The following is a 26,716-nucleotide window of genomic DNA, read 5'->3' as shown; positions in this document are numbered from 1 at the left end:
GCTTTTCTCCCATAGACAGCTCTCTGGTCTTCATGTTGGTTTATCCTCTTTAACAGGAAATGCAGTCTTTATAGGTTTGTCATGCAGAGCTATTTAATGTTTGGACAATGAACCTAAAAAGCAACACCTGGGCAACAAGAAACATCTGTCAGTCACATGTTCCAATAGTTTTGCTCACTTGCAAAATGGGTGGGTTCAAACAAACGGTGGCACGTCCTGAGTTGTTTAACAACTCAATGTGAAAAAAAACAAACAATCTAGATGTGAATACCAGGAAATGAGAGCTGAAATTCTGAACTCTTGTCTCATACTCATCTTTTAATCTTAAACCCAAATGTCTTCAGTGAACAACAAAAACAAAGGATTTTGCCTCACCGTTCCAATACTTTTGGAGGGGACTGTATAAGCTCTTAAATGTATTTTTGCTCTTGAAAATAAATAAAGCTTTGCTGGGTCAGGGTGACAAATATTTAGTTTGAGACAGGCAAAAGAGTTTACATTAAATGACTAATTATTGGTAGGGCTTTATAGAGTCTGTTTAACCAAATTACAAAAAAATAATTATTAATAATTATTTTCTAACCTACCTCTAGCGGTAACTTTTCAGTTTTTAAATATTTGTCTCTGATATTTCTGACGTCACCTCAATAAAATGGTGAAATCCTCAAATAAAAAAAGGTTAGTGAAATTTTGTTTGTGGTGCCTGCAAAAGGCAAACATTACATTTAATATATTAAATTGCAAACCAGCCCTACCTATGGTCATGAGCTTTGAAGAGTGGCCAAAGCATGCTGTCATTAGTTTTCATGGGGAATATTTCTTCAGTTAAAAGTAGTTCCAATGAAAAGTGTTTTCTGCAACATATGTGGATTATCAAGAGACACTGATTCAGAGACAGATGTCACAAGATTTGGGCAAATAAAACCAAACCTTCAAGGTTAGATGTGGAGAAGTGAACATTTTTTGGGCAATTATGAGAAACTCCAGGGGACAGATGTACAGTACATGCACCAAACCATACACCACTTCCCACACATAAACTGGTATCTATAAAAAAACTGCAGTGTTTCGGTGGATTTAGATTATTTTAGGACCTTTAAGAAAAACTTAAAGTGTGTCTATTTTTACCATCTTGCTAAGACAGCAGCAGGATGAACAGGTTACACTTAGTTTTTGGAAAAACACACACAGTTACAGAGAAAGGAACAGAGACAGGGAGAGCAAGAAACCCGTGGAGAAAAAGAAAGGCCAAGAGAGAGAGCAGCTGCAATATTACGAGTGAAGGCCAATTCTCTCTCGGCTCACTGCCACACACATCATCTGGGCCTCACTGCATGGCTCCAGTGTATTCTACTGAACACCAATATTCACTCCCATACTGGGCATAGCCTTCAAAGAAGCAAAATAAAAGTGCGTGCGTGTGTGTGTGTGTGTGTGTGTGTGTGTGTGCGCGCGCGCGTATGCAGTGGCAGGGGGAATGCCATCTTTGCATGTGCATTCACACCTACACTCTACATCCTGTCATTTGGCAGACGCTTTTATCCAAAGCGAGTTACATTTGAGGAACAACATACAAGCATCAACACAGCACGAGATCTACAACTGACAGTACATACTAGTAAGAGCAGCAATATACTAGTAAGAGCAAATACCATATATCGCAGCAATGGGGTAAATACCTAGGGAAAGAAGTAAGAGTTAACAAAAAAGTGCTATCAATACAAAAGTATAGATTATTACAATAAGAAAATTGTAAGGGGATAGAAGAAGAAGAGCACAGGAAGTGCATACTAGAGGTTAGGAGTTAGAGGTGTTATAAGAGGAAGTGTTCTCGGATGAGATGAGTTTTCAAGAGCTTCTTGAAATTAGGGAGGGACGCCCCTGCTCTGATGGTGTGTGGTAACTCGTTCCACCATCGTGGTGTCACAGATGCGAACAGCCGGGATTGGGATTGCTTTGTGTGAAGGGATGGCAGAGCCAGGCGGCGTTCGTTGGAGGAGCGTAGCGGCCGTGAAGGAACGTAAGTTTGTATTATGGAGTTTAGGTAGATGGGTGCAGACCCAGTAGTCACTCTATATGCAAGCACTGGTGACTTGAATTTGATTCGGGAGGCCATGGGTTGCCAGTGGAGGTCACTGAGTTATGAACCATTTGTAGGGATTTCACCGCACAAGCTGGAAGACCTGCTAGGACGGCATTGCAACAGTCGAGGCGAGAGATAAACATGGCCTGTACCAGAAGCTGGGTGGCATACTGAGTGAGGTATGGCCCAATTTGTCTAGAGCAAAGCGGCACGACCGAGAGACGGCAGCAACATGGTCTGAAAAGGACAGCTGGTCATCAATCATGACACACAAGTTTCTCACCACCTTGGTTGGAGTGATGATTGAGGAGTCAATTTGTAGTGTGATGTTATGGTGGATAGATTGCTTGGCTGGAATGACCAAGAGTTCAGTCTTAGAGGTTTAGTTGAAGGTGGCAAGCCTTCATCAATGCAGATATGTCAGAGAGACAGTCCGGGATCTGCGCTGAGACGGAGGCGGGAAGGACAGGCAGAGTTGTGTATCGTATGCGTAGAAGTGGAAAATTGTGAAAATTTCAAGGAGCAGGGGCACTAGCACCGAACCTCGGGGCACCCCTGTGGAGGGGCAGTGGGAGGAAGATAATTGCCCTTGCCACAAAACATTGAAAATAACTTGTGAAGGATGTAATTACTAATTGTTTATTGTTTCACACATCACAGCAGGATGGAAACATGCAATGGCAACTGTGATACAATACACCTCACAAAAGATTGAAGTAACACTTGTTCTGATGGTTACTGATGGCCTAAAATAAACAGGAAAACACCTTTCCCCCGATTTTCCCCCGAAGAATGTTCACAGTTGCGTACAAGACCATGTTTTTTGTGCTACAATTACGTGAAATGCATCCATTTTATTATCATTAGAATCATTAATGTGGCCCAGTGGCAACAGCTAGAAATGACCACAGAGGAAAACCAGGTGGATTAAGGAATAAGTGCTTCATCATGACAAACTACACAATAGGCCTGTCGCATAAGGATGCCAAAAATAGAAATGCCAGGGGAACCGGTCAGGAGAGATAGCAATCTGCCACGCTGTGCTGCGCATATGCTCCTATAGAGTGAAGGTCAGGAAGAGGAGACAAGTCAGTGAGGAGCATTTGAGATTTTTACATAGTGATGAAAATAATTTGAGACACTCTCAACGCATCATTCATGATTTACGTGCAGTTGCAGTTCACAGGCAGAAGCCATTTCCACATATTTACTTCAAAGCTGCACTGATCAACATCTTTATATCAGTAATGAATCTGTTTTTGGCTCAATAAACACTACCTGTCCAAGCACTTGCATGTGTACATTTATGTCTGTTGCCTTTTTTATTCATTTTATTTCATGCAGGCACATGAAATGTTTCATGGCACAGTTGCCTGCCCATTACACAAAAAACTAATAATTCTATCAAACCTTGTCCATTCTCCTCTGGGCCACCAGAGAGTGCACAGATGTGTGCATGATTACAAAGTGTATAATATTTGTGTGTGGCAGCGTTGAGATCAGACAAAGTGAAGTGAGTGGGCCTGAAAGATCACACAACATCCTTCACCACCAAAAGCTCTGGAAAAGTAATTAGCTTGGTCTGAGGTAAACATATGTTTAAGTAATCCCTTTGAGCAAAAGGCTCAGGTTTCAGACTGCTCTGAAGACTAGGTTTCCAGAATATTTTTATACTTTCTATGGAGGTCCTTATACGGTCATCTGCTCATGATCTCCTTAAGGCACAGCACCCCCACGAAGAACAGGAACGCGCCCATCCACCCTCTCATTTTTCAACATTTTTCGGATGTGAAGGAAAGTTAGTAAGTTGCTTGTTGGACAGACGGCTTTACTTGTCGCTATAGTAACTACTAACTACTGCTTATGGTAGCTACAGTTAGCTAATTAGCTAAGCTAAGATCAAGAAGGATTTTTGAACTGGAATCCCAGAATAAACATAGAAATGAGCAGCATTATAGGTACCCTTTAAGCAACAAACAGACATTGGGATTGGAATAGCTCATATATTCTATTTTGCAAGTGGTTTTGATATAAAGTCAAGTTTATAATGTCTTGTACATGTTACAGAATAACACATTGCTAATAATAATGTAAAAACAATGTGTATGTGTAAAAACTGTGCCACAGAGTGCCTAACAGCCACACCTCTCCATGTGTCAAACCACTATTTCATTCAGTTCACGGTATGCCTACAGGAAAAGCCCATTGTTCCAACACAGCTGGTCTCACATCGCCACAACCTCTCTCCCACTCACTTTGCCTCAGTGGTAGCTTCCACTCTACCTTCCCTCAACACATTTTCCTCACTTGAGGGCAATGATGCCACACAATCTCTGTGCTCTACTCTAAGCTCGTGCCTGGATAGCATGTGTCCTCTATCCACCAAGCCTGCTCGCCCAAACCAGTCCCTGATACCATTCGCGGGCTCGGTACTGATCTCAGAGCTGCTGAAAGAAAATGAAACACCCCGCCGACCTTAAGGGCTACCAATTGCTCCTATCCTCCTTCTCAACAAGCATCAGTGCTGCCAAAACGGCGTTCCATAATAACATAATTAGCAGTGCCACTGACTCAAGGAAATTATTTTCCACTTTTAAAGCGCTACTAAATCCTCCTCCACCTCCACCACCCACAAAGTTGTCAGCTGATACCTTTGCTGCCTTCTTCACATGCAAAGTGGCGGCTATAACTAACCAATTCTCTGAAACATTCAAACTCAACCATTGTAGCAGACCTACTACATCTTTTCCTCTGCCCTCCCAGGTCAGTGGTTCTTCACTCTCCTCGTTTACTCCTCTCACAGAGAGCGTATCAGAACTCTTGACCCGTAGCCGTCCAACTACATGCCCACTGGACCCGATTCCTACGAATCTCCTCCAAGCCATATCTCCTACTGTGGTCCCAACAATCACTCATGTGATAAATATTTCTCTGGCTTCAGGAACCTTCCCAACCACTTTCAAAAGGGCTCGGGTTACACCCTTGCTCAAAAAGCCCTCACTTGACCCAACTCAAGTTGAGAACTATCGGCCAGTGTCTCTTCTACCATTTTTATCCAAAACTATTGAACGGGCAGTATTCAAACAGGATCTCAGAATTCCTCTCACAGAATGACCTCCTAGATCCATATCAGTCTGATTTTAAGAGTGCCCACTCTACTGAAACGGCTCTTCTGTCTGTAATAGAAGCTCTAAGGTCAGCTAAAGCTGCAGCCCAATCCTCGGTTCTTATCCAGCTTGACCTATCAGCTGCCTTTGACACAGTCAACCACAAGATCCTGCTATACGCTCTCTCAGCAATGGGCATCTCCAGTAAAGCACTCCTGTGGTTCGAATCCTACCTTTCTGGGCGTTCCTGCAATGTTTTGTGGTAAGGACAATTATCCTCCTCCCACTGCCTCTCCACAGGGGTGCCCCAAGGCTCAGTGCTTGGGCCCCTTCTCTTCTCAATGTACACCACCTCACTGGGGCCGATCATTCGCTCGCACGGCTTCTCTTACCACTTCTACGCATACGATACGCAACTCTACCTATCCTTCCCGCCAAGCGATCCCACCGTCTCGGCGCGGATCCCGGACTGTCTCTCGGGCATATCTGCATGGATGAAGGCTTGCCACCTTCAACTAAACCTCTCTAAGACTGAACTCTTGGTCATTCCAGCCAAGCAATCTATCCACCGTAACATCAAACTACAAATTGACTCCTCAATCATCACTCCAACCAAGGTGGTGAGAAACTTGTGTGTCATGATTGATGACCAGCTGTCCTTTTCAGACCATGTTGCTGCCGTCTCTTGGTCATGCCGCTTTGCTCTATACAACATAAGGGAAATCAGGCCCTACCTCACTCAGTACGCCACCCAGCTTCTGGTAAAGGCCATGGTTATCTCTCGCCTCGACTATTGCAATGCCCTCCTAGCAGGTCTTCCAGCTTGTGCGGTGAAACCCTTACAAATGGTTCAGAACGCAGCAGCGCGTCTGGTTTTTGATCAGCCCAAAAGGATTCATGTCACTCCATTACTCAGTGACCTCCACTGGCTCCACGTGGCCTCCAGAATCAAATACAAGTCACTAATGCTTGCATACAGAGTGACTACTGGGTCTGCACCCATCTACCTAAACTCCATAATACAAACTTACGTTCCTTCACGGCCACTACGCTCCTCCAACGAATGCCGCCTGGCTCTGCCATCCCTTCACACAAAGCAATCTCAGTCCCAGCTGTTCTCATCTGTGACACCACGATGGTGGAACGAGCTACCACACGCCATCAGAGCAGGGGCGTCCCTCTCTAATTTCAAGAAGCTCTTGAAAACTCATCTCTTCCGAGAACACTTCCTCTTATAACACCTCTAACTCCTAACCTCTAGTATGCACTTCCTGTGCTCCTTTTCTTCTATCCCCTACAATGATCTTGTATTGATTGGACTTTTTTGTTAACTCTGACTTCCTTCCCCAGGTATTTACCCCATTGATGTGATATGTACTATGAGCTCTTACTAGTATTTATTGCTGCTCTTACTAGTATGTATTGTCAGTTGTAGATCTGTATTTGATGCTCTGTTGATGCTTGTATGTTGTTCCTCAAATGTAAGTCGCTTTGGATAAAAGCGTCTGCCAAATGAGTAAATGTAAATGTATGCACTGGCTTCAGTACAGCAGAGTAGACACTTGGAGAGATAGGCCAGGCTCATCTTTATGCTGATTATGCCGAATTAAATTTAGCTTAAAGCAATTACAAAGACAGGAGGGGGTGAAACAGAGAGACACTATACATTCTCGTCAGCGTATAGCTCTCTGGCTGAATGTAAATCAGTGTAAACAAGCTTCCTGCTCACTAATTTGGCCTTATTGTGTGACTGGCATGCGGTGATGGATGAGTCACAGTTTGCCTTTGCAGAGTCAGAACTTATTGCTGTTATGCATGAACACACAGGCCCTGTTATACCTTGCATTAACATGTGTCTTGGCATGATCTCTTCACATTTGGACAGGTGTGACTGCACCCAAGACCAGTGGTGGGTAGTAACCCGTTACAAGTAACGCATTTAATCACTCGCGTTACAAGTAACACAAGTGACTTGTAAGGATTGGTACCTGTTCATGTTCCTTTAAAAAAAATGTACATTTACTCTTTACTTGAGTATTCCCTAGGGCCATTAATTAGACTTTAACGTCACTACATTTGCCATTTATACCATTGTTACAACTAGTCTGTTATCTACAATGCATTTTGATACATTAAAGGGGCTAAATGTAGTTTTATAATCAAATCACTTATCAATAAATTGCTTTTTTTCTGCCTATTTGTCAACAGGATGTAACCTGACATAATCTGCATCTTTCCTGCATGCACACACTCCAACACAAACTCCATGTAAGGATAAAAAAGAAATTCTACAAGAAGAAGAATAACGTAGTGACGAAACGCGCTACTGTAGAAACATGGTAGCACAACATGACTGGCTCAGGTGAGTCCTGAACCATCCCTTAGTTATGCTGCAATATAATAATAGACTGCTGGGGGACCTCCCATGAAGCACTGAGCTCCTTACTCCTCCTCTCTCTTTCCTTCTGTATGCAACCTCATCCCATTGATGCATGTTACTAACTCGACTTCTTCCCTCTCCTGTAGTTTTCTGCTTTCTTGTCCCTCTCCTTTCTCTTCCTATCGCTTTCTGCAGGTGTTTCTGGCTCTGGAGTCTGGATCTGTGTCACCTGCTGCTCTCCGGTTCCTGCACAATATCAGCTGCTACAATTATTACTAGTTCAATAATTAATATTAGTGGTGTAACGATTCTCCAAATCCACGGTTTGGTTCAGACCTTGATTTTTTAACCACGGTTAAAAAAATACAGTGTTTCCCACATATACTTTACAACTCAGTGTCCCTCAGCACCGCAACACAAGACTGTGGAAGTTTGTGTTGTGGTTCTGATCTCGGTTTCAGAACCGTTACAACCCTAATAAATATCATTAATATTACAAGAATTATCAGTACCATTATTCACTTTCTGTACAAATGCTTCTTTTAATGTTTTATTTATAATATTCACTATAACTCACTAGCTGTGTTCGTTATCATCCAATACATCATTATCTATATTTGTTCTACCAACTCAATTATCTGGATTAGGCTTGGGTGGTATTTCATAACTTCATTACTTCCTGACATCTCATCAGGGTATATAGGTACCTGAGTATCTGTGCAAAAAAAACTTCAAAAGCTGGGCTGCTGGTGAGAGAAGTAACAGTAGCATGTATGACTTTTTCTAGCCTACAGTGCTGTGTATGTAATATGTAGTTAGCCTACACAGACAAGTCTGGGTTTAAAAACATGCGGCCCATACAATAATGAACAAATAGGAAATTAGCACCTTCTTCCAAAGATCCTTGCTGGAGGACATGATGACACTTGCTGTTGCTGTGGCATATCCCGCAAATCAGTGGGCTGAATGGAGATGATGTAACCTTTTATAAATCGGGACTAAACCAAAAATACTCTAAACAGGGGCAGAGGCATTTTTCTTGTTTCTAGCCCTGTAACATTATCTAAATTTAGCTTCTCTGTATTAGTTTAATAGAAAGAGGAGCATCTGTATTTTTGATGGCTCATACTGTCTGGATTTCTAAACACCCTTGTTTAATGTATTAACGTGATAACACCCAAGCCTTATCTGTATTTGTACTAAAACTGGGGCTTAAACCACTCAACTGTTGTAATCATTGAGGAAAGGCCCCCAGAAACACCCTGCTCCAGCAGCATCTATAGTTTTTTTGTCTGATAAACAGTAATGTTTACAACTTGAGAGCTATCAGACAGATGGTGGTTCTGTGTGTTTCCTTCTAGTCTTCAGTCTATGGTAACCAAAATTGACTACATCCAACACACTTACAGGAATGATAAAACAACAGCAGGTTGCTGTACTGTCTTGTTGCAACTTCAGGTCCATTAGTGCACAGCACAAGCATTAGTCTGACTCAGCCAGCTTTCCCCTTCAGCTAATGCCCTTGAGTTGCAAGGAGTTTAGCATTCCTAAATGTGTTTAAGTGCTGCCATTAACCCCTGGCTTGCTGGCTACAATGGAGAAGAATAGTAACCGAAGGAGTGGCTTCTGACCAAGTGGTTCCTAATGCGCTCTAGCACTAAAAGCACATGTTAATGATGGGTGTGAACTCAGAAGGCTGCTATATTAGCACAGACACACTACAAGTAACAGTTGTCTGCAGGCTCTCAAAACATAAATTTTATTAATTTCCCAGGCTGTTAGATCTTAGGAAATTGTCATTTTAGCAATGGTTTAGTAATAACTTCCTGAAGTATCTTAAACTGAAAAAAACAATAGACTCTTCTAACATTAGTTAACAGTGCTAGGATTGGTTACAGTAGGGTTTATTGTAATGTTGTGTAAACTATCATATAGGAAATGTTATTTTGAGAATGTATTATTAAGGGTCAGTTCACCAAAATGACAAAAAAATATGTCTTAGAATCTGTGTTATAGCAATATAGATGGATCGTGTAGCCAAGTGGTAAGCCAGACTGTGACATTTTGGGCTTCATGAACAGTTATCATAGGCTGTAACCCTAACCCCCGTTACCACTGAAGATTTATCAGCATTTAATGCACTGCATAAATATTGCAAAAAAGGAGACTAATACAATAGCTTTTACGTGTCTGTGTGTGATCAGGCCTCCGTCTACAACCCCTGTGGTCCTATAGATCCTAATTAACTTTCTAATCACTGTGACACACACAGCACCCAAATTAGCACACTTTATGTGCTTATAGTAACACACAAACTGAGACAAATTAAACATGGCTGCCAAAAAAACAGACCTGTCTTCCTCCTTCCAAAAAACTATTTCAGAAGAACTCTGTGTCATTTGCATTTACCTATCACAACAGCCTTTATCAGGTATAGGTAAAGCAGAGAAGACTGTCCAGACATGCTTATTGTTTTTGTTCCTGTAATTGCCAAACTAAGGTGATTCAAAGAGCAGTTCAGCGTGTTTACGTACTAATGATTGGTTGAGGTGGGTTTTTATTGCTTTGGGTAAACTACCCATGTTTACTCCTGTGTATGTATCCCAATACATTAATTAGCAGAGCGGAATAAATGGCAGACCATTACAAGCTGCTTTGAAGTGGATGGTGGGATTAATAGAGCCCTGCAATGTGTGAGCAATTTGTTCACATGCCTTCGGTAAGCTGCATTAGACAACACCTAGTGAGACTGCCAGCGGTCATCAATAATATAAAGGCAAGTGATTATTTGTCCCATAGAAACTGCAGTGACTGCTCCTAATGTTTTGGTGACAGACTATGGGGGTCATAAATAATAGATTGAATGACTAATTTAATATTTCACCAAGTATCAATATCAATTTATTGTGTACTGTAGCTGCACTGTGAAAAACCTTGCATGTTAGAAGCTCCATTGACCTGGGAGGAATGTGATATTTTACCCCAAGGGATACAAAAGAGATGTGGATACTTATGTTCCCATGCTCTTCCAATTGAAGTCTAAAAATTTTATTTTACAACTTATAAAGTTGGATGGTATGTCAGTCTAGAAGTAGAAAAGCAGATTTATACAATGGCTCTTTTCTACTATAATGGAACAATGCAATATTTATTTATTGAGATAATCATAGAAACTGATTTTTAAATATGGACAATGCGTTAAGACTGAGTTGGTTATTCTTTCTTTCTTTCTTTCAGAAAAAAAATACTTTATTTAGTATATAACCTGAGGTAATGTACATTTGTGATCAGAAGGTGTTTTGCAGTAGTTTGGATGACTGACAAACTAGTGTGTCCTGTAAACCCATCTGGGTCGGTCCAAATTATACAAAAAAAAAAAAAATACTAAAATATTAACCAGACTTTTATTTTTATGGCAAATGGGGCAAATCTATAGTGTAAATTAATATGGATTGCATTTTTTCCACTTTTGGAGTTCTACTGTATCAATGAAGGTCACAAGATCTATCATATTTTTACATGAATGCATTGCCACCTGGAACTATAACATAAATTTCTCTTTATATCCACAGAGACTTAATGTCTACCACTAAACAATCCCTCCTGCACCCTCATATTAAATCACCATCTCCATAATTCGCTTTCGAATTCCAATTCAGAAGCAATAAAAGGAAACAGGGTGCTTTTTCAGCTGATAGGTGAGAAAGTTTGTGACATTTGGGAGAAGTCAAGCTTTTACAAACAAGAGGTGAGCTCAAGCCCTCTTTTCTGGTGGCTTCTGTCAGGGCCATGAAGGGCATCTTTGTGTCGACGAGGCTGCTGAGGAGTGAATGAAGGAGGTGATGGGAGGATGCTCTGAATGCTAATTGGCAGCAGAGGGCTAATAGTTTCTGGCCACCTAAAAGTAATGCACTTTTTCTATAAACAGCAGTGATTACTAATAGACACATCTACATTGTGCACTTGTAAGGAGCACGTGACTCACTGCACATCCTTGTTATTCATTTGAATCCTAAACTTCCCAACTGCATACGACAGGGAGCACAGCAAAAATAATCAAGAGGAATTCCACCTTTTGAACACAGTTCAACAAGTGAAAGTTTCAGGAGTCGCAACATGCAGCCTGGAGATCTAATGTGTTGAAGATCCTAAATAAACACTGACATGAACAGGGGAGAAAAACACATGTACCATGAGCTGAAACTGTGATAAAAGACAGTAAGTGTCCATTATTGACCATTCGTGTCCTGAGGCACAAACTAATAGATAAAGACATCTTCACTGACTAGCATTCACCACAGGGCGAAGACGCTTCCTCTGAACAGCTGTGTGCCAGTGAAGCTCCACTATTATCCACCTCACTGTCAGGGTCGCTCTGGAGAGGGACAGTGACAGATGAGCTTCCCTTTATAATTAGTAAAACGATAGGAGGGGAGGAGAGGGAGAAAAATCACACAGATGCTTGGTTGAAGTTGGATTGTTGTCATGGTGATGATGCCCCGCCTAACACTCTGTCTGGCACCGGAGTCAAGAGAGGAAAAGTGGAGCAGAACGAAAAAAGAAGATTGAGGGAAATGGAGCACAGATTGAATTTGGTGACAGAATAGTTACTAAATATGACTACGGAGGAAAAGCCCACATACTGAAGACTTCTGGATTCGGTTGCGCCAGCAAAAAATATATGGATAGTATGAAAAACTAGTGTTTCCTAAATCAGGTTGCACCATTAATACCTTAAAAATATTTCAGGTAGTTAAAATTTAGTAATTTGTAAATTGGTTGCTAGGAAAAATCTGAAATGCCATCCTATATAAAGCAGCCATGAACAGAAAGTCACAAGTTGTAACAAAACTGGCAAAAAAAACAGTTTGAGGATATTTTTAACTTAACTTCCAAACCTTTATGAATGTAGGTATTACTATTATATGTATACGTGGAAATATATTGGTATGTGTGTTTCAGAATAATAGTCATGCAGTTGGGAAATGTCTGATGCTATCTTATCTGATGCTAATGATACTAGCATAATATTTATATTAGCATTTTGAGGTATAAATATCATAGCGCCAGAAATCTTTTACAAAGACAGACTTAGTGGATGTGTCCTTGACACCCTCATTCCAAACTGTATGAATGAGGAGATCTCAATTCAGTTTTATTTCTATAGTGCCAATTCACAACAACAGTTATCTCAGTGCGCTTTTCATATAGAGCAGGTCGAGTCCGTACTCTGTGCTATTAGCCAACAATTCCCACCATGAGCAAGCACTTGACGACACAGGCAAGGAAAAACTTCCTTTTAAGAGGCAGAAACCTCGAGCAGAACCATGGCTCAGGGTGGGCGGCCTTCTGTCTCATCCTGTTGGCGGGGGAGGGGGAAATAAGTGAGACAGAAAATAAAAATATGCTATAGAAATTCCTTGAGAGAAGTAACAGACTCCTCCAAAAGATAAAAAGCTACAAAAAATCCCAAAAGAAACAGATAAAAACAAACAAAAGAAGTGGAGAGGCCTAAAGTCAACAACAGCTAGCAAAAAAGCTAGCTACAACTGCCAGGAACCAGCTACAGCTTCAGGAATCTAACATACCATTTGGAGGAGACTGAGAAGACTCTGACAGAGAGAAAATTATGCTTTAAATGTTTTTGCTAAATAATCAACTATTTGCCAACAAATTCACCATAACAACTTTAAAAAGGTGATAATATGTCATTGTTGTTCCACTGCCCCCAAATTTCCATTAATTAAGCCCAGTTTAACATATAGACATGACATATTGATCTTGTTATCGCATTCTCAGGAACCAAATATGTCTATATCCCTATATTTTGAACTATTCCTTTGAACACCATTATATACAGATTATAATTTAGGCAGCTGTTTCATGCACCTGCAGAAATGTACATCCTTTTCCTTCTTCTCCGAGACATCACTCCTATAAAAAGTATGATTAATTTCTACTGGTAAGTGCACCTGTTTCCCTGCTGTTTGTGTTTGTGTCTCTGTGGCAGGCTAGTTGAGTCAGTGGAAAACTGTTGGAATATACTTAGCCCCATGCTATCAGTATCACTGAGTCATGCATGACAACAAGCTGGACACTCTATGTGGCAAAATTCAGAAGGATGGAAAGAGCTATGAGCCTTCAGTAACGTGAACCCAAGAAGATATTTTAGAAATGGAGAAAAGGGTTTGTGTCATCTCTGACTTGGACGGTAGATCAGATTCCATGTCTCTTGGACGTGAGCTTGGAGAGAAAATAATGATGATATATTTTACCTGTTGTTAGCAGGAAGTGATTGAGAAGAATCCTCAATGTCACACAAACACTGTACACAGGAAGCGAGACACACCACTGCGGTGTACCAAAATATCACTTCCTGTTGCAGCTGTTTGACTGTAAAGTCATCTACACTTTGTCTGAATACTAAATGCTAAATGTTTTTGTGTTTCTCACCATTCATATCCTATCATACAAAGCACTTATATCTGAAAGAATAAGCCCAAAACACACTGTAGTAATAGTGTCAGTGCCAGGGGAAGAACAAGGCCACATGATCAGGATCAGACAGTAGCGTCACCCCTCTGCCCTCAGATCTAACACTGCCTCTTGTCCTCAGTCCCTGATGGCCAATTAAGCAACACAGATAGGCCTATTCCTGAACACTGGCACATGAAGGACATCTGAGCAAGCCTACAATGGAACAGCTTCACCTTGGGAATACACAGGATAAGCTGTGGACAGAAACTAAAGAGCCAGATAAAGTTCATGACACACTGCACCGTCAGTAATGCATTAGAGAAAATTCTCATGAACAGACACAAACTACCTAACGTGTTTGCGCAAGATGAAAATATTTCATAAGTGATTTCCCAATACTACAGCTTATTACGCAGGTATCTTTGTTTTGGCATGCAACAGTGGGTGTGTTATAACAGTCTCATCAGTGAAGTATTTTAGGGTGGAAAAGAGTAGTATAAATTAATGCAGATCATTGTCATAACATGATATAATAGCAATGATGAAGAACAGAGACAACTAAGCTGACCTAAACAAAAAATGCTACTAACAAAGTATTACAGACATCTGTCTCTATTATAAGAAATAATTGGTCCATAAAATATAGTAATAAATTGTTTATCATTGCTGGAAGGGCTAATTGATTAAAATGATTATTCATAAATTTTCAGCTGAATCATATACAATGATTATATATGTTCTTATCATATTGTTCTACTAATTTCCATTTTACACATATAAAGAGTGGTCTCATATAATACATAAAAGTGGAACACAGTTCATTGCTAAAAGTTAGTTTGACTTTACATGTGATTTTGCATACATTAGCCATTTCGTCATACACAGACACGGATAAATTAAAGGAAAAACTTGAGAAATATCCAGATGAGTTTGAGGTTTGGTGAGTATGAAGATGATGTGAATCATATGCTATGGTATTCACTGTCTCCAAATCTCAGTGAAATAGATATCATTCTTCTTTCTGCTTTGCTATTTCACAGTTGTGAACCAGAGATGGGGACTCGAGTTTGAGACTCGGACTCGAGTCCAACTTAAGTTGCACACACAGTGACTTCAGACTCGACTTGAGACTCGAGGTGCGGGTCTTGTGAACAATGTTTCATTTTAGGAAACGTTTGATGAGCTTGCTGTTATTCCCCTCCCTGCCTTAACTATAACCTGCCTACGTAACACGTATGAGCTGCGCGTGGCCACACATGAGAGAGGACAACAAACACCAGTAGCTGCTGTGCCATTCATCATAAACTTTGCCTTTAAAACTTCATACAACAAGACCCAAACAAAGAAGCGCTGAACGCAAAATAGGTTAGTAACCTGAAGTTAGTAAACATGTTTAGCTCAGCATTGGCCATCTTAACGTAATCATTTACGTCCTGCTGGCTGCCATCACGTTAATTATTTAATTATATAATTAACGTTGCCTGAAACAGGTTACAGGTTTATTGTTGATCATGTAACGTTACAGTTTTATTTAGTTAACATTACACTGGGTTTGAGAGTCTGCAGTGTGTTTTGACTTACAGTAGGCTAGTTAATTGCACATAGCATTGCATCGCACATTACATGGTTGTGCTCTGTGAAAAACAGGTTACAGCTACAGAATTCGTTATAGCTATGCAGTGTTATAAGCACCCTGGATTGACAGCAGGTGATACAACATTCATTATAACCACGAGTGACTTGAGACTTGACTTAGACTCAAGCTCAAAGATTTGTGAGCATCTCTGAACGGAAGAGTGCACTGTGCTCCTATGGGTTGGCGTCACATAATATGTGGCAGATGCTGTCAAACTAGGAAGCGGAGGGCAAAATAATTCCCTTAGATATTTTTTTAATATTTCTTATTTGATAGGACAGTGGAGAGACAAGGAAATGAGGGAGAGAGACAGGGGGCGACACGCAGCATAGGGCTGCAGGCCGGACTCGAACCTGGGATGCTGCAGCAAGGACTCAGCCTTGTACGTGGGACACACTCTACCAACTAAGCTAACCGCGCCCGGAAAAATAGCTCTACTCTTTTTGTCCAGGCATTGTAAGGTTTCCCAGCTGCTACGTCAGTTCTCTCTCGAATAATATTTGTCTCAAATGATACACATTACACACCCCTACACAACACCAAATGATGGAATATCTTTTGGAAGAATGGTGTTCATCCCTAAGCTGCCTTTTATTAAATCAAATGGTAGGCTTTTGATTAATATCTGACACTGCACTGTAACTTTTACTGTCCTGTTTTATCTTGTTGTTTTGCTCTTTTTTTAAATTGTATTTAAATGTCTTTTTATATTTCTCAATGTTGCTTTTATGTGGTTAATATTATGTAAAGCGTCTTGCCTCACCTCCAGTAGTGTTCCACAGACTTATATGACAGTGACCACTGAAGCTGTTTTGGAGGGTTGTGGTGGACCAATACCTTACCAAGTTTATCCTTTTAATTTGTTACCCATCTGTATATCGATATCAGAAAATATCCCTGTTAATATCATAATATTTATCATGCAGTTCTAATTGCTGGTAATAACTGCAATCTAAGTGGGTTAAACCTAAAATGTCATCATTGCCATTTAGAGACCATCCTGATATTTAGGCATTGTGGGAAAAATTAGATTAGATGAAAAATAAATTCTTATTAGAAGTCCTCCGCATCTAAGCTCACCCTGGAGGCCTAGAGGTTTAGGACAGCGACCATATAATCACAAGGTCCCCAGTTCAAGTCTGGATGGGGACCTCTGTTGCGTGTCACCCTTTCTCTCTCTCACCTTTCACTTCTCCACTGATAAAATAAAGGCAAAAATACAAAGAAAAAAGCCCTCCACTGTAATTTAATAATAGAAAAAAAACCTCAGTCTAATAACGCAGAATTATTCCTTATGACAGCCGGCCTCCAACCTATCCTTTATATGTATTGGAAATAATTCCATATTAAAAGCTTGCCCTCTCTCTTGCCCCTGGATTAAATAACACAATGTGATTCCTCATCCAAAGCCTGCAGCCCAAGTTCACAGCCACACAACGGTTCCTTCTGGGTCCATGCAGAAGAAAAGCGTCACTTTGAAGGGGCGGGGATGGGGAGGTCTTCTACTTTCCCTGTTTTCTTCAGGAATGCTCACTTGTCAGCACAGCGTGGCGGCAGGCTGACAGAGCCTCCCCTATTCAGCCATTCATCTGATATACAAAGGCAATTTCACAGGAACCTTACTGCTCCTCGTAGTCTCTCCATCCCTTCCTCTCTGTCTCTCTCACACGATCATTCACACACATGCACCCAGGCTACCATTAGCATACTAATGGACATCCAGGAGAACATGAATGTGAACAAGTGGGAAACTCTATGGTGAAAAAAAACAAGCGCTGACACTGAAAAAGAAGGCCTGGGAAGGGCAGCGTACCTCTCCATCTGTGGCATTCCGCTGGCAGGCCATCTGAAGCTGCTGTCTGGCCCAAACCCGCTCTGAAACACAGCTCAACCCAAAGGCCCTAATCCATCAGACTGATGCATACCAGGGAAGTCAAACTAAAGAAAATGGAGTGGATGCAGCCTTTCTTTCTGGTGTGGAAAGCCTTTTCAAGCCTGGTTACATTAAGTTGGGTAAAAGCATAGTTTAGTTAATTTTAGAGTTGGGCAATAAAATAATATTGATAATTATCGCAATATAATTTTCCTCAATAACAATATAACAAATGTTCAATATATTGTCAATAAATATTTGATTTAATTCATTAGAATCAAACAAATTAGCACTTACTTTTTATATTAAGATGTTTATTTTGTTGAGGAAAAGGGATGCAAATAGATTTACTAATAATATTTTTTGAAAAAAAGTTGTTTTGAATATTCTAGCTCAGATATATAAAGTGATCCATTGTTTGGCATCAAGTGTTTGTCACGTTCTGACCATAAAGTATAGTTTAACCACACAATTAACCATCTGGCCATTCAATTTTCATTCAGGGGCAAGAATTAGCATTTAAACTTTTTTTTATTGTGATAATTATCGACATCGAATTTTTTCACGTTTTTATCGTGAACATTTTTGGCCATATCGCCCAGCCCTAGTTCATTTTTAGGCTTGAAGTTATGTGCCTTTTTTTTTTAATAGTCATATCTTGATAAGTGGACAAAAATTGCTTTTCCAGAAAGGTTAAAAAGGGTATAAATAGCCTAGCAGTGTCTTGGCTAATCTCACACGCTGCAAGAAAAACTGAATATCTGATATTCTTGCTGCGACAGTTTTCCCACTCAATGGTCGCCATCTTGGCTACGTAGCAGAAGGGGAGGGACCACAGACCTACTTTTAAACTTGGAAAATTGATGGCAGAGAAAGCTGCAGTGGTTGCGAATGCACACACAAGCAAGTAAAAGTCAATTCGTTTTTTCTGTCAAGTCAAGTGAGCAAACAAGCCGGCAGATATTTTGGTGGTGACAATTGCAGTAAATGGTAACAATAATGATCCAGCGGTTACAATTCGCTATTAAAAAGAAGAAGAAGAAGAAGAAGCGGTCAAATGCTGTGGTAGTCATTTTCACAACGTCTGTGTTTGATTTGAGATACCAATACCTGTCAAAATTCACGCACTACGCAATTAAGTACATAGTGTACACAGTGAAGCACTATATGAAGCTAGTTAGCCTAGTTTGCTAGCTTCAACAAACACAATACAAACTTGATGGGTCTTTCCAGAAGTTCAGTGTTGTAAAGGGACAAATGCTTTAATTGGCAGTACATAACCAGCTCGATGTAGGCTTGTTGAAAAAGGTGGAAAAAACCTTTGTAGGTTGCTGCCACCATTGTAATGGCCAAAAATGGTTTTATCCTCTTTTGATAAATGGAAAAATATGCACAATAGCATCTTTATTTCATTTCCATTGTGTTACATTTAAATTAATATATGATGTCAAAAAGCAGCTGGCTACAGAATAACTTTCTAATCTCTACCAGTTTTCTTGGAGTATTTTGGGTCTACTAGCCCTTTAAAAAAAGTTGAGTGGGCTGCCAAAGAGCTCATCACCGGTCGGAAGTGCAGTTGCATAAGAGCATCAATAGTAGGAACATGTATTTATGATGACGCCTGCTTGCCCTTTGCAGTCAGGTTATAAATAGCTCTTTGGGGGGCCCTCGGAGCAGGTGTCTGAGAGCTCATCAGAGTGCTGATGATACATTAAATTCAATACATCTTATCCTGCTCACTACAGTATTAAACAGTCTGAATTATGTAAGGTTCCTCTTAGTTTATTCATGTATTAATTTTTTATATTGAGTGGCATTTTTTTTAAAAAGCACATCAACTCATCAAAATAACACTTGAACTCGGATAGAATTTACTTCAAGCACTTTTAGAAAAATATCTTTTCAACAGGTCTTGAGTTTCATGTCAGTGTGTCAGATAGTTGACCCTATGTAAACATTTGACAGGTTTTCATTAGAGTGGAGGTAAAGTAGTAGGTGTCAAGAGAACATTTTATCTGTATGGCACCACTTTGATTAAATTATTTGATTTAGTCTTTTGTGTGTAATATCCAAGTTAGTAACCATGTAAGTCTGAAAATATCCTATTGTGTGTTACAGCCTGTCTTGAGGCAACTTAAAGATACACTCCCTGATTGTATTACAGCTATCCAGTAGCATTCAAGTTTCAAAACACAGACAGTTAGCTGGTAAGGACTTGGGGCACTATCAGATGCTGTAAAATCAGCGTAGCTTTAAACTTGCATTAACTTAGCTAAACAACAACTTAGTTATTGTTATGGTGAAAGTAAACAATTTCATATTTACACATCCAGCAGACACAGCAAAACATTAGCATTCATTTGGCTACTAGGTGATTGTAAGTCCAATATTCACTCGAAACTTTGCTTTGTTTTGGCCCACTGACTCTTAAGGAAAACATCTGACTCTTTAGCTGCTAGATGCTCCACTATATTCCCTGTTAGCTCAGCTGGTTGCTAACTAGTCTGTCTATTGTTTGGTGCTGTGCAGATAGCTTCTAGTTGGTTCGCCATAGCTAGCCTGCTGCGAAAGAAAGAGATGAGAGCGGTGAGAATGTACCAATACAGTAAAGTTATGTACTGTAAAACCAGAAAAGTTGCCTAAACAAAACGCTCCATAGAGCTGACAGGAAACGCAGTCGGGTTACAATCCTCTTTGGGTTCGTCACTACGACTGGCCATTTAACACATAGTCATTTGACCCATATACAGTAAAAATTCAGATTAGAGCAGCTTTAAGGGTACATCTGAACATTAATAAAGCAATGGAGGATGGGTAATTACCCAAACTGCCCATTTACTTTCTTTCAAAATATTATTGGAGTGTGATAAGCATTAGATGCTATTCTGAGACAGCACAGTCTGGTCCAGTCGGCAAGGATGTGCAAACGTTCGGCTGTGCAGCTCAGCACGCACAGACTGGATACCTGATAGGTTCTATCTCAGACACAAGAGAGAGATCGGATTCATTTTGGACATACTTTAAAAAGCTTTGAGGAAGCCTTTCAACAGAAGTGTGTGTGTATCTGGTCTTTAGTTGGACCGACCCTACCATATTGCTAAACAAATCAGCTCAGTATCATTAATTAGACCAATGGTTTTGATACAGAAAACTCACTAAAACTTATTCCTATTCAGTAGTCATGTGGGTTGAGTCATTACTGCTGTGTTTAATGTTGCTTGACGTTTTCAACTCCATTGTGGTTTATGTTGCTTTTTTCTTATTATGTAATAACAGAATATGTTTTATTTCATAATCGCATTAATCATGGAACAAAGTGATGAAGGGGACTTTGCACAAATGACATGAAGTGACGTTAACTGCTATAAAAAGATACGCTTCCGTGCCTGTTGCTCATCATCACTGTAAAACTCTCCAGGTCACACAGAGCTGAGCTGTAGGGCTCCTCTCCTACCACTTCCTCCTCCCCCTGTCAAAACGAAACTGCACAAAGGGACTGAAAGTCCACCTGAAACTCTGTCTCGTGTTACATTTCACTCAGCACTCAGATTCACTCTTAGTATCTGGCCCCCACATACAAACAAGCTGCTGCCCCAACAACACACAGCAGGAACAATATGATGAAGACTTACCACAATAACAGCACAATCTTAAAAAGTGATACTAACAAAAAATAGTTTTTGAGTGGTTGAAGGACATTAAGTTTGGCATCCATCACTATTTTCAAACATTATATAGATCAAACATTTAATTGATACAATGAGAAAATAACCGTGTGAGGTTCCCTCTGCTGCCACTGTCTTCCCACCACACCAAGAAATCCTAAGTGACATCAGACGCCTTAGAAATGCCATAGTAGTAAGAAAGAGAAAGGAGAGATGCGGCTAAACAAGACTGACTGGTTTGCCGTAATGAGGACAAGTTTCTGGATTGAGGATATGAGCCTACTCTAGTAAAACCTGAACAACACGTGGAGCATGTTGTTGACTTGTAGCAGTGTTTTTCCACTTTCCTTACCATTTCAGGTCCCTATGGTTCACTTTGTCGTTTAATTCTATACTCATCCAACTAGGGTCATTTTACCTATCTCTAGTCATTTTATGGCTCTTTTTACTCATTTTACTTCTCTATTTCAACATTTTGCATCTCTTTGTAGTTGTTTTGTGTCTCTTTCTAGTCATTTGATTGACTATACAACAACAAATGTAATTTTATCCAAGGGCCCTGGGCCTCTACTTGGTAGGCTAGTTCAATAATCCATCCATAATACTAATACGCCAACTACATATCACCTTCTGACTCTGTGTGTGTGTGTGTGTGTGTGTGTGTGTGTGTGTGTGTGTGTGTGTGTGTGTGTGTGTGTGCGTGTGTGTAGGGGGAGGGGGGGTCTAGACATGCAAGCAAGTCAGAAAATAACACATAAACGGAAATGTCTTCAAAGCCAAAGTTCAAATTCATCCGTTGAAGAAGTCTGATCACACATATCAATTTAGTTCATCAGATAAGCAATAAGCCGGCCATAGGCACATTACTATCAGCTCACACACCCTGACAGAAGAGGAAGTTAGCTTTGCATTCTTACACAGCTGGCTGTTCTTGTCAATGACCAGTCACTGGTTGCATAAGAGTTTTTGGGGGATGTCATGCATTATAGTGATATAATACACTGAAATTTTGTCTGACGTCAAATGTTCTGTCTATTTAGTGGATGTTTTGAGATAGATGCAGAAATCTAAAAAAACACTTGTAGATGCAAAATACAAATTGTAATATTGTTGCTGTCCTGAGAAAAACATGTATGTTCTTAAACTATTCAGATATGAGCTCTAAAAAAGCAACCCTGTTTTTTTCTTTTCTGGCAATGCATTTCTTCAGATTATGCGGGTTATTTGGCACTCATCCTAGAATTGTCGAGGTTTACGCTTGGTCTTTTTTTCCCCAGTAGGTTTAGACAAATTTGCATTCCCGCTACCACTTGGAGAAGCTAGTTCCACGTAAAGTGCATCCACACTTTATACAATTGAAACGATTAGTCAATTAATCATTTAGATCTATTATCTAGCAAAAATGCCAAACATTCTCTGATTCCAGCATCTACAATGTGCAGATGTGCTGCTTTTCTCTGTTTTATATCATTGTAAATTGAATATCTTTGAGTTTTTGGCTGTTGGTGGAGAACAGGTTGGAGAAGGTATTATTATATATTAACATCGAAGCGAACTCCAAAAGCACATATTCTGACTTGGTCTGATCAATGAAACGAGGTTCAACAGAATTTGCAAACACTGTTTTATGTTTGTCATCCAACAGAATGCAAATAGCATTGGACCCAGACTTGGCTGAGGAAGAGAGGTGGGCGGGAAGGAACATGCTGCGCTCACACAATGATGCCGTGAGGAAATGAGCTGACAGGAAAGGGAGAAAGAGAGAAAGAATGACCATTGACACGTTTGCAGTGGTTGGTGTGCAGGTTGAGTCAAGTTCACTGGGACATGATTAGTGATTCTGGCTCGGGATCAGCTGGCTTGTTCAACTTTCATACAGGGCTACATTTGTACCTCACAAGCTTTGTCACATGCATGAATGTAGACAGGGGATGAAGAAAGGGATTTATTTACCTAATCAACAAGGAGGAGAATTAGTGTGTAGCCTATGATTCAGTGCGCGCATGTACAGTACATATTGACATTACTGTAATCATGTTATACACCCTGTCTACTGTACTTCAGGCCTATCCCTCTTGATAGCTCACGCTGCCACTCCACAGAATTTACTGAAGCCAACAAGCACACAAGGCAGCAGTGTAAGAAGGAATAGAGCCACAGAGGCCTTATCTACACTTTTTCCAGAAGCACGCCCAGTTCAAACCTGATGTGTTAATGACTTTTTTAATTCAAACGTAACAAACTGATCATGAGGAAAACTTGCAATTTATGATAATCAAAAAACACCATGTCAACAGGAGTTTGTTACATTAAAACGCGATGTGTCAGGGTTAGTTTTGTAGTACTCGAGACCGGTCTTAAGACCACTTTTTGATGGTCTTGATCTCGTCTCGGACTCGACCACATTTGTACTCGGTCTTGTCTCGGTCTCGGACTTTGAGGACTCTGGATTTTATTTCAAGACCAGTCAAGACCATAACTTTGGGAATATTAATGAATTGCTTTTGCATTGTCTGATTTATTTGTTAACATCCTAACTTTGACTGGATGTAAAACATATTGCTTCAAATGCAACCAATAACCCTAATTAAAAATGTTCCCGTTAACGACTGTCACCCCTCCCTGCGATGGTCAGCATGGAAAAGGAGTGTTGAATAAAGATGCGTACGTTGATTTCAGCTCTCAGTTTTTGTATGTGGGTGTTTTAATGGTAATGTGGATCTTTCAGATCCGTTTGAGAAGTACCTATGATCTCGTTCCACATTTTATTGTGTGTCATGTAATGTTAGGAACAGGTCTTGGTCTTGACTCGGTCTCGCCCTCCCTCCTTGGTCTCGGTTTGGGCGGTCTTGACTACAACACTAGTCAGGGTTATGCCTGTCCGTACATATCTATTTTTCCAATATTTATATTTGTATGTATGGAGTATTCAGGTTTATACCATCTGAAGATAAATCTCAGTAAAAAAAAATGTTGCACTACAGATGCTTCAGCTGCAATGTGAATCTATTTGTGAGATTCAAAGTTTGTTTATGACCCTGGAAACAAAAGGTGACAAAGGTGCATTTAGCAGCCACCCATGCGCTTCTGATCATATCACATGAGCTTCGCCAGCAGATGTAAAACTGTCCATTTTTTCCCATCTGGTGAGGAAGACCATGTGTTATGACTGAATTTCATGGCATTTATTAAGACCGTATTTAATCGTGATTGTTCATGTCATGGTTGATACCTGAACTCAAGATTAATCAATAATGGAAAATCCCTCCTTTTAGACCTCCTATACTCCCCGCTAACAGTTTTGTAGCTAAGATCAGAAATGTTCCTCCATTGATAGTAAGCATCTTTGGACCCATTTGTTTTTCAGTCACAAACCTGACCTATTAGCTCTGCTGCCAAACTGTGTTGTTAAATAAAGCCTGTGTAGAGTACAGCGCGTTAGTCCTCACCACCATTCTTTCACAGCAGCTCCACAGCTCCCAAATTCAGTCTCAAAAATAAGCTGCATTGCTCCAGATTGAAACTAGAACAACCTTTCTTTCTACATCTCTTTTCCTGCGTCCAGTTCACTTCTCTTGGGGTTCTGTCAAGGTCAAATTTTAAATCCTGTGCTCAAGGAGTGAATGATCAATACTTCCTTCTACTCTACGACTACTGCACACACTGCTGCACTTAAAGTCCAGGGCCTTGCTCAAGAGCACTACCGCTACAATCCTGACTCCACCTTAAGGCCCGCCGCACCCTCACAAGTCAGCCAGGAAGGCAGCTTCATCAGTAAAGGAGGTATGCTGAAAAGGAAAAGAGATGCTGCTGCTAGTGCCATCAATAACCCTCATCCCCAGCCAACACCAACATCACTGCAGTACAATAAACCCACAAAGTTGATGTGAGAAAGTATCAGTGGCCTGTCTGTCAGCTCGCCGCCCACCATCATCCCCCACCACATCAGGGCCGCAGCATCCAGCCCAGCAGCAGCAGCAGCAGGACTCACCCAGTGTTTTGACTGCGATCTGCCGCGTCAAAGGCGGCGGCAGGTTGATGCAGACCAGATCCACGTCCTGATGCAGCAGCACGTCGTCGATCCGGTTGGTGTAAAAAGGTACGTTCATCTCCTTGGCCAGCTCTTCCGCCTCCTCCTGCGTCCGGCCCCACAGCGCTTTGACGGCGAAGCCCTCATTCTTCAGCAGCGGAATGATCACCCTGGCCGTCAGGCTGGTGCCGAACACGCCGACCCCCGGAAGCATGGCGCGGGTTTACTGGCTGATCTGGTTCACTCTGTTTTCAGTTTGTTTTTACAGCTTCGGATGAAGCCAGACCTGAACGGGAGGGAAGCGGCGACCTGGACCGTCAGGTTGGCCATCCACCTGCAGCCAAACACCCGCCGTGCTGCATTTTCCCGTCGCTCCGGCTCTGCGATCAGGCATGTAATGTCGTTACTCCAACGGGAAACTTGACCAGAACGGATGGAAAGTCGAACAAGGCGTTAAAAATAGAAATTCAAACGCACCATTCCGGTCTTTACCTCGGCCACGTCTGACAGCGATCAGCGCACTGACTGCGCCAATAAGTGAACGGCATGTCACCTCCTTCCTAGGTTTGTTAGTCCTCTTCCAAATGGACCCTCCCTTCAGACCAAGCGAGACGGAATACCTGAGAGCCAGAAAGGTGTGTTATCTCACGGCATGCTTACAGGAACACCGCCGTCTCCTTCTGCCCGCTCCCCGGAGGATCCCGCAGCAGCAGCACTCTGCCAGCTTGCTGTTGCAGCTCAGACCTGCCCTGTCAAGTCAGCGACAATAACACGGCGACAGGAAGCACTACTAATTTAAAAAAAACAAGCTTTAGTGACGAGCATAATATTTTCCACCATTGTAGCCGATGACTGGAGTAGGAAAGGGTAGGCTACAAAGATCCTTTACTTGCACGTCTGATTCTTCCTATGATTATTTTGTTAATTATGTCATGAGTAGTAGTAGTACTAATGACAGTAGGCTACACATTTATTTTAATGCAACCACCATTTCCGGTCTTTACTGTCTATCTTTGCGTCACTTGACACCGCGCTTTCCTCCCCAGTTTAACCCTTCCGCTCCAGGGCAGAATTAGGCAACCTAATGCACCGAAAGAGCTATGCTGTGTGGTGGAGTGATTCTAATACAAACAAAAAAAAAAGAAATATAAGCTCGTGTCACAGTACAACAGCCATTATTCAAATTTCAGGTCAACATCCATGATAACATTTACTGTAATATTCCTATGATGTGCCAGGTGGCGTTAGTGCACTTGCTGCACTTTGTTCATTATGTCTTCATTCATGTGCTTTAATATTCACAACTACAATAAGAAAATATGTTCTTCTACAATGCTAAGGGAAAGCGATACGTGTTATTTCAGATTAACAGTTGTTCCAGAAGTCCCAAAAAACGATGTATAAATATTTCTGAATGAAAACATCACATTTTTCCCATTTTCAATGCATCTGTTATCAGTCCTCT

General features: G+C 40.9%; 1 protein-coding gene across 1 annotated transcript in view; it reads right to left on the bottom strand.

The window, feature by feature from the left end:
• The window catches only part of si:ch211-276f18.2 (glucose-fructose oxidoreductase domain-containing protein 1), a 41,159-nt gene extending 15,157 nt beyond the window's left edge, over positions 1 to 26,002 (bottom strand). Inside the window, exon 1 of the mRNA XM_038723815.1 lies at positions 25,213 to 26,002. Within this exon, the coding sequence (XP_038579743.1) occupies positions 25,213 to 25,465 (253 nt within the window). The 5' untranslated portion in view covers positions 25,466 to 26,002. The remainder of the gene's footprint in view (positions 1 to 25,212) is intronic.
• Positions 26,003 to 26,716: the final 714 nt, after the last annotated feature.

Source organism: Micropterus salmoides, unplaced genomic scaffold, assembly GCF_014851395.1.
Source record: "Micropterus salmoides isolate LMB-PRFRI ecotype aquatic unplaced genomic scaffold, ASM1485139v1 Ms_hic_scaffold_1, whole genome shotgun sequence".
NCBI lineage: Eukaryota > Metazoa > Chordata > Actinopteri > Centrarchiformes > Centrarchidae > Micropterus > Micropterus salmoides.
Note: the sequence above shows the minus strand (reverse complement) of the source record. Positions and strands in the feature narration are given on the sequence as shown.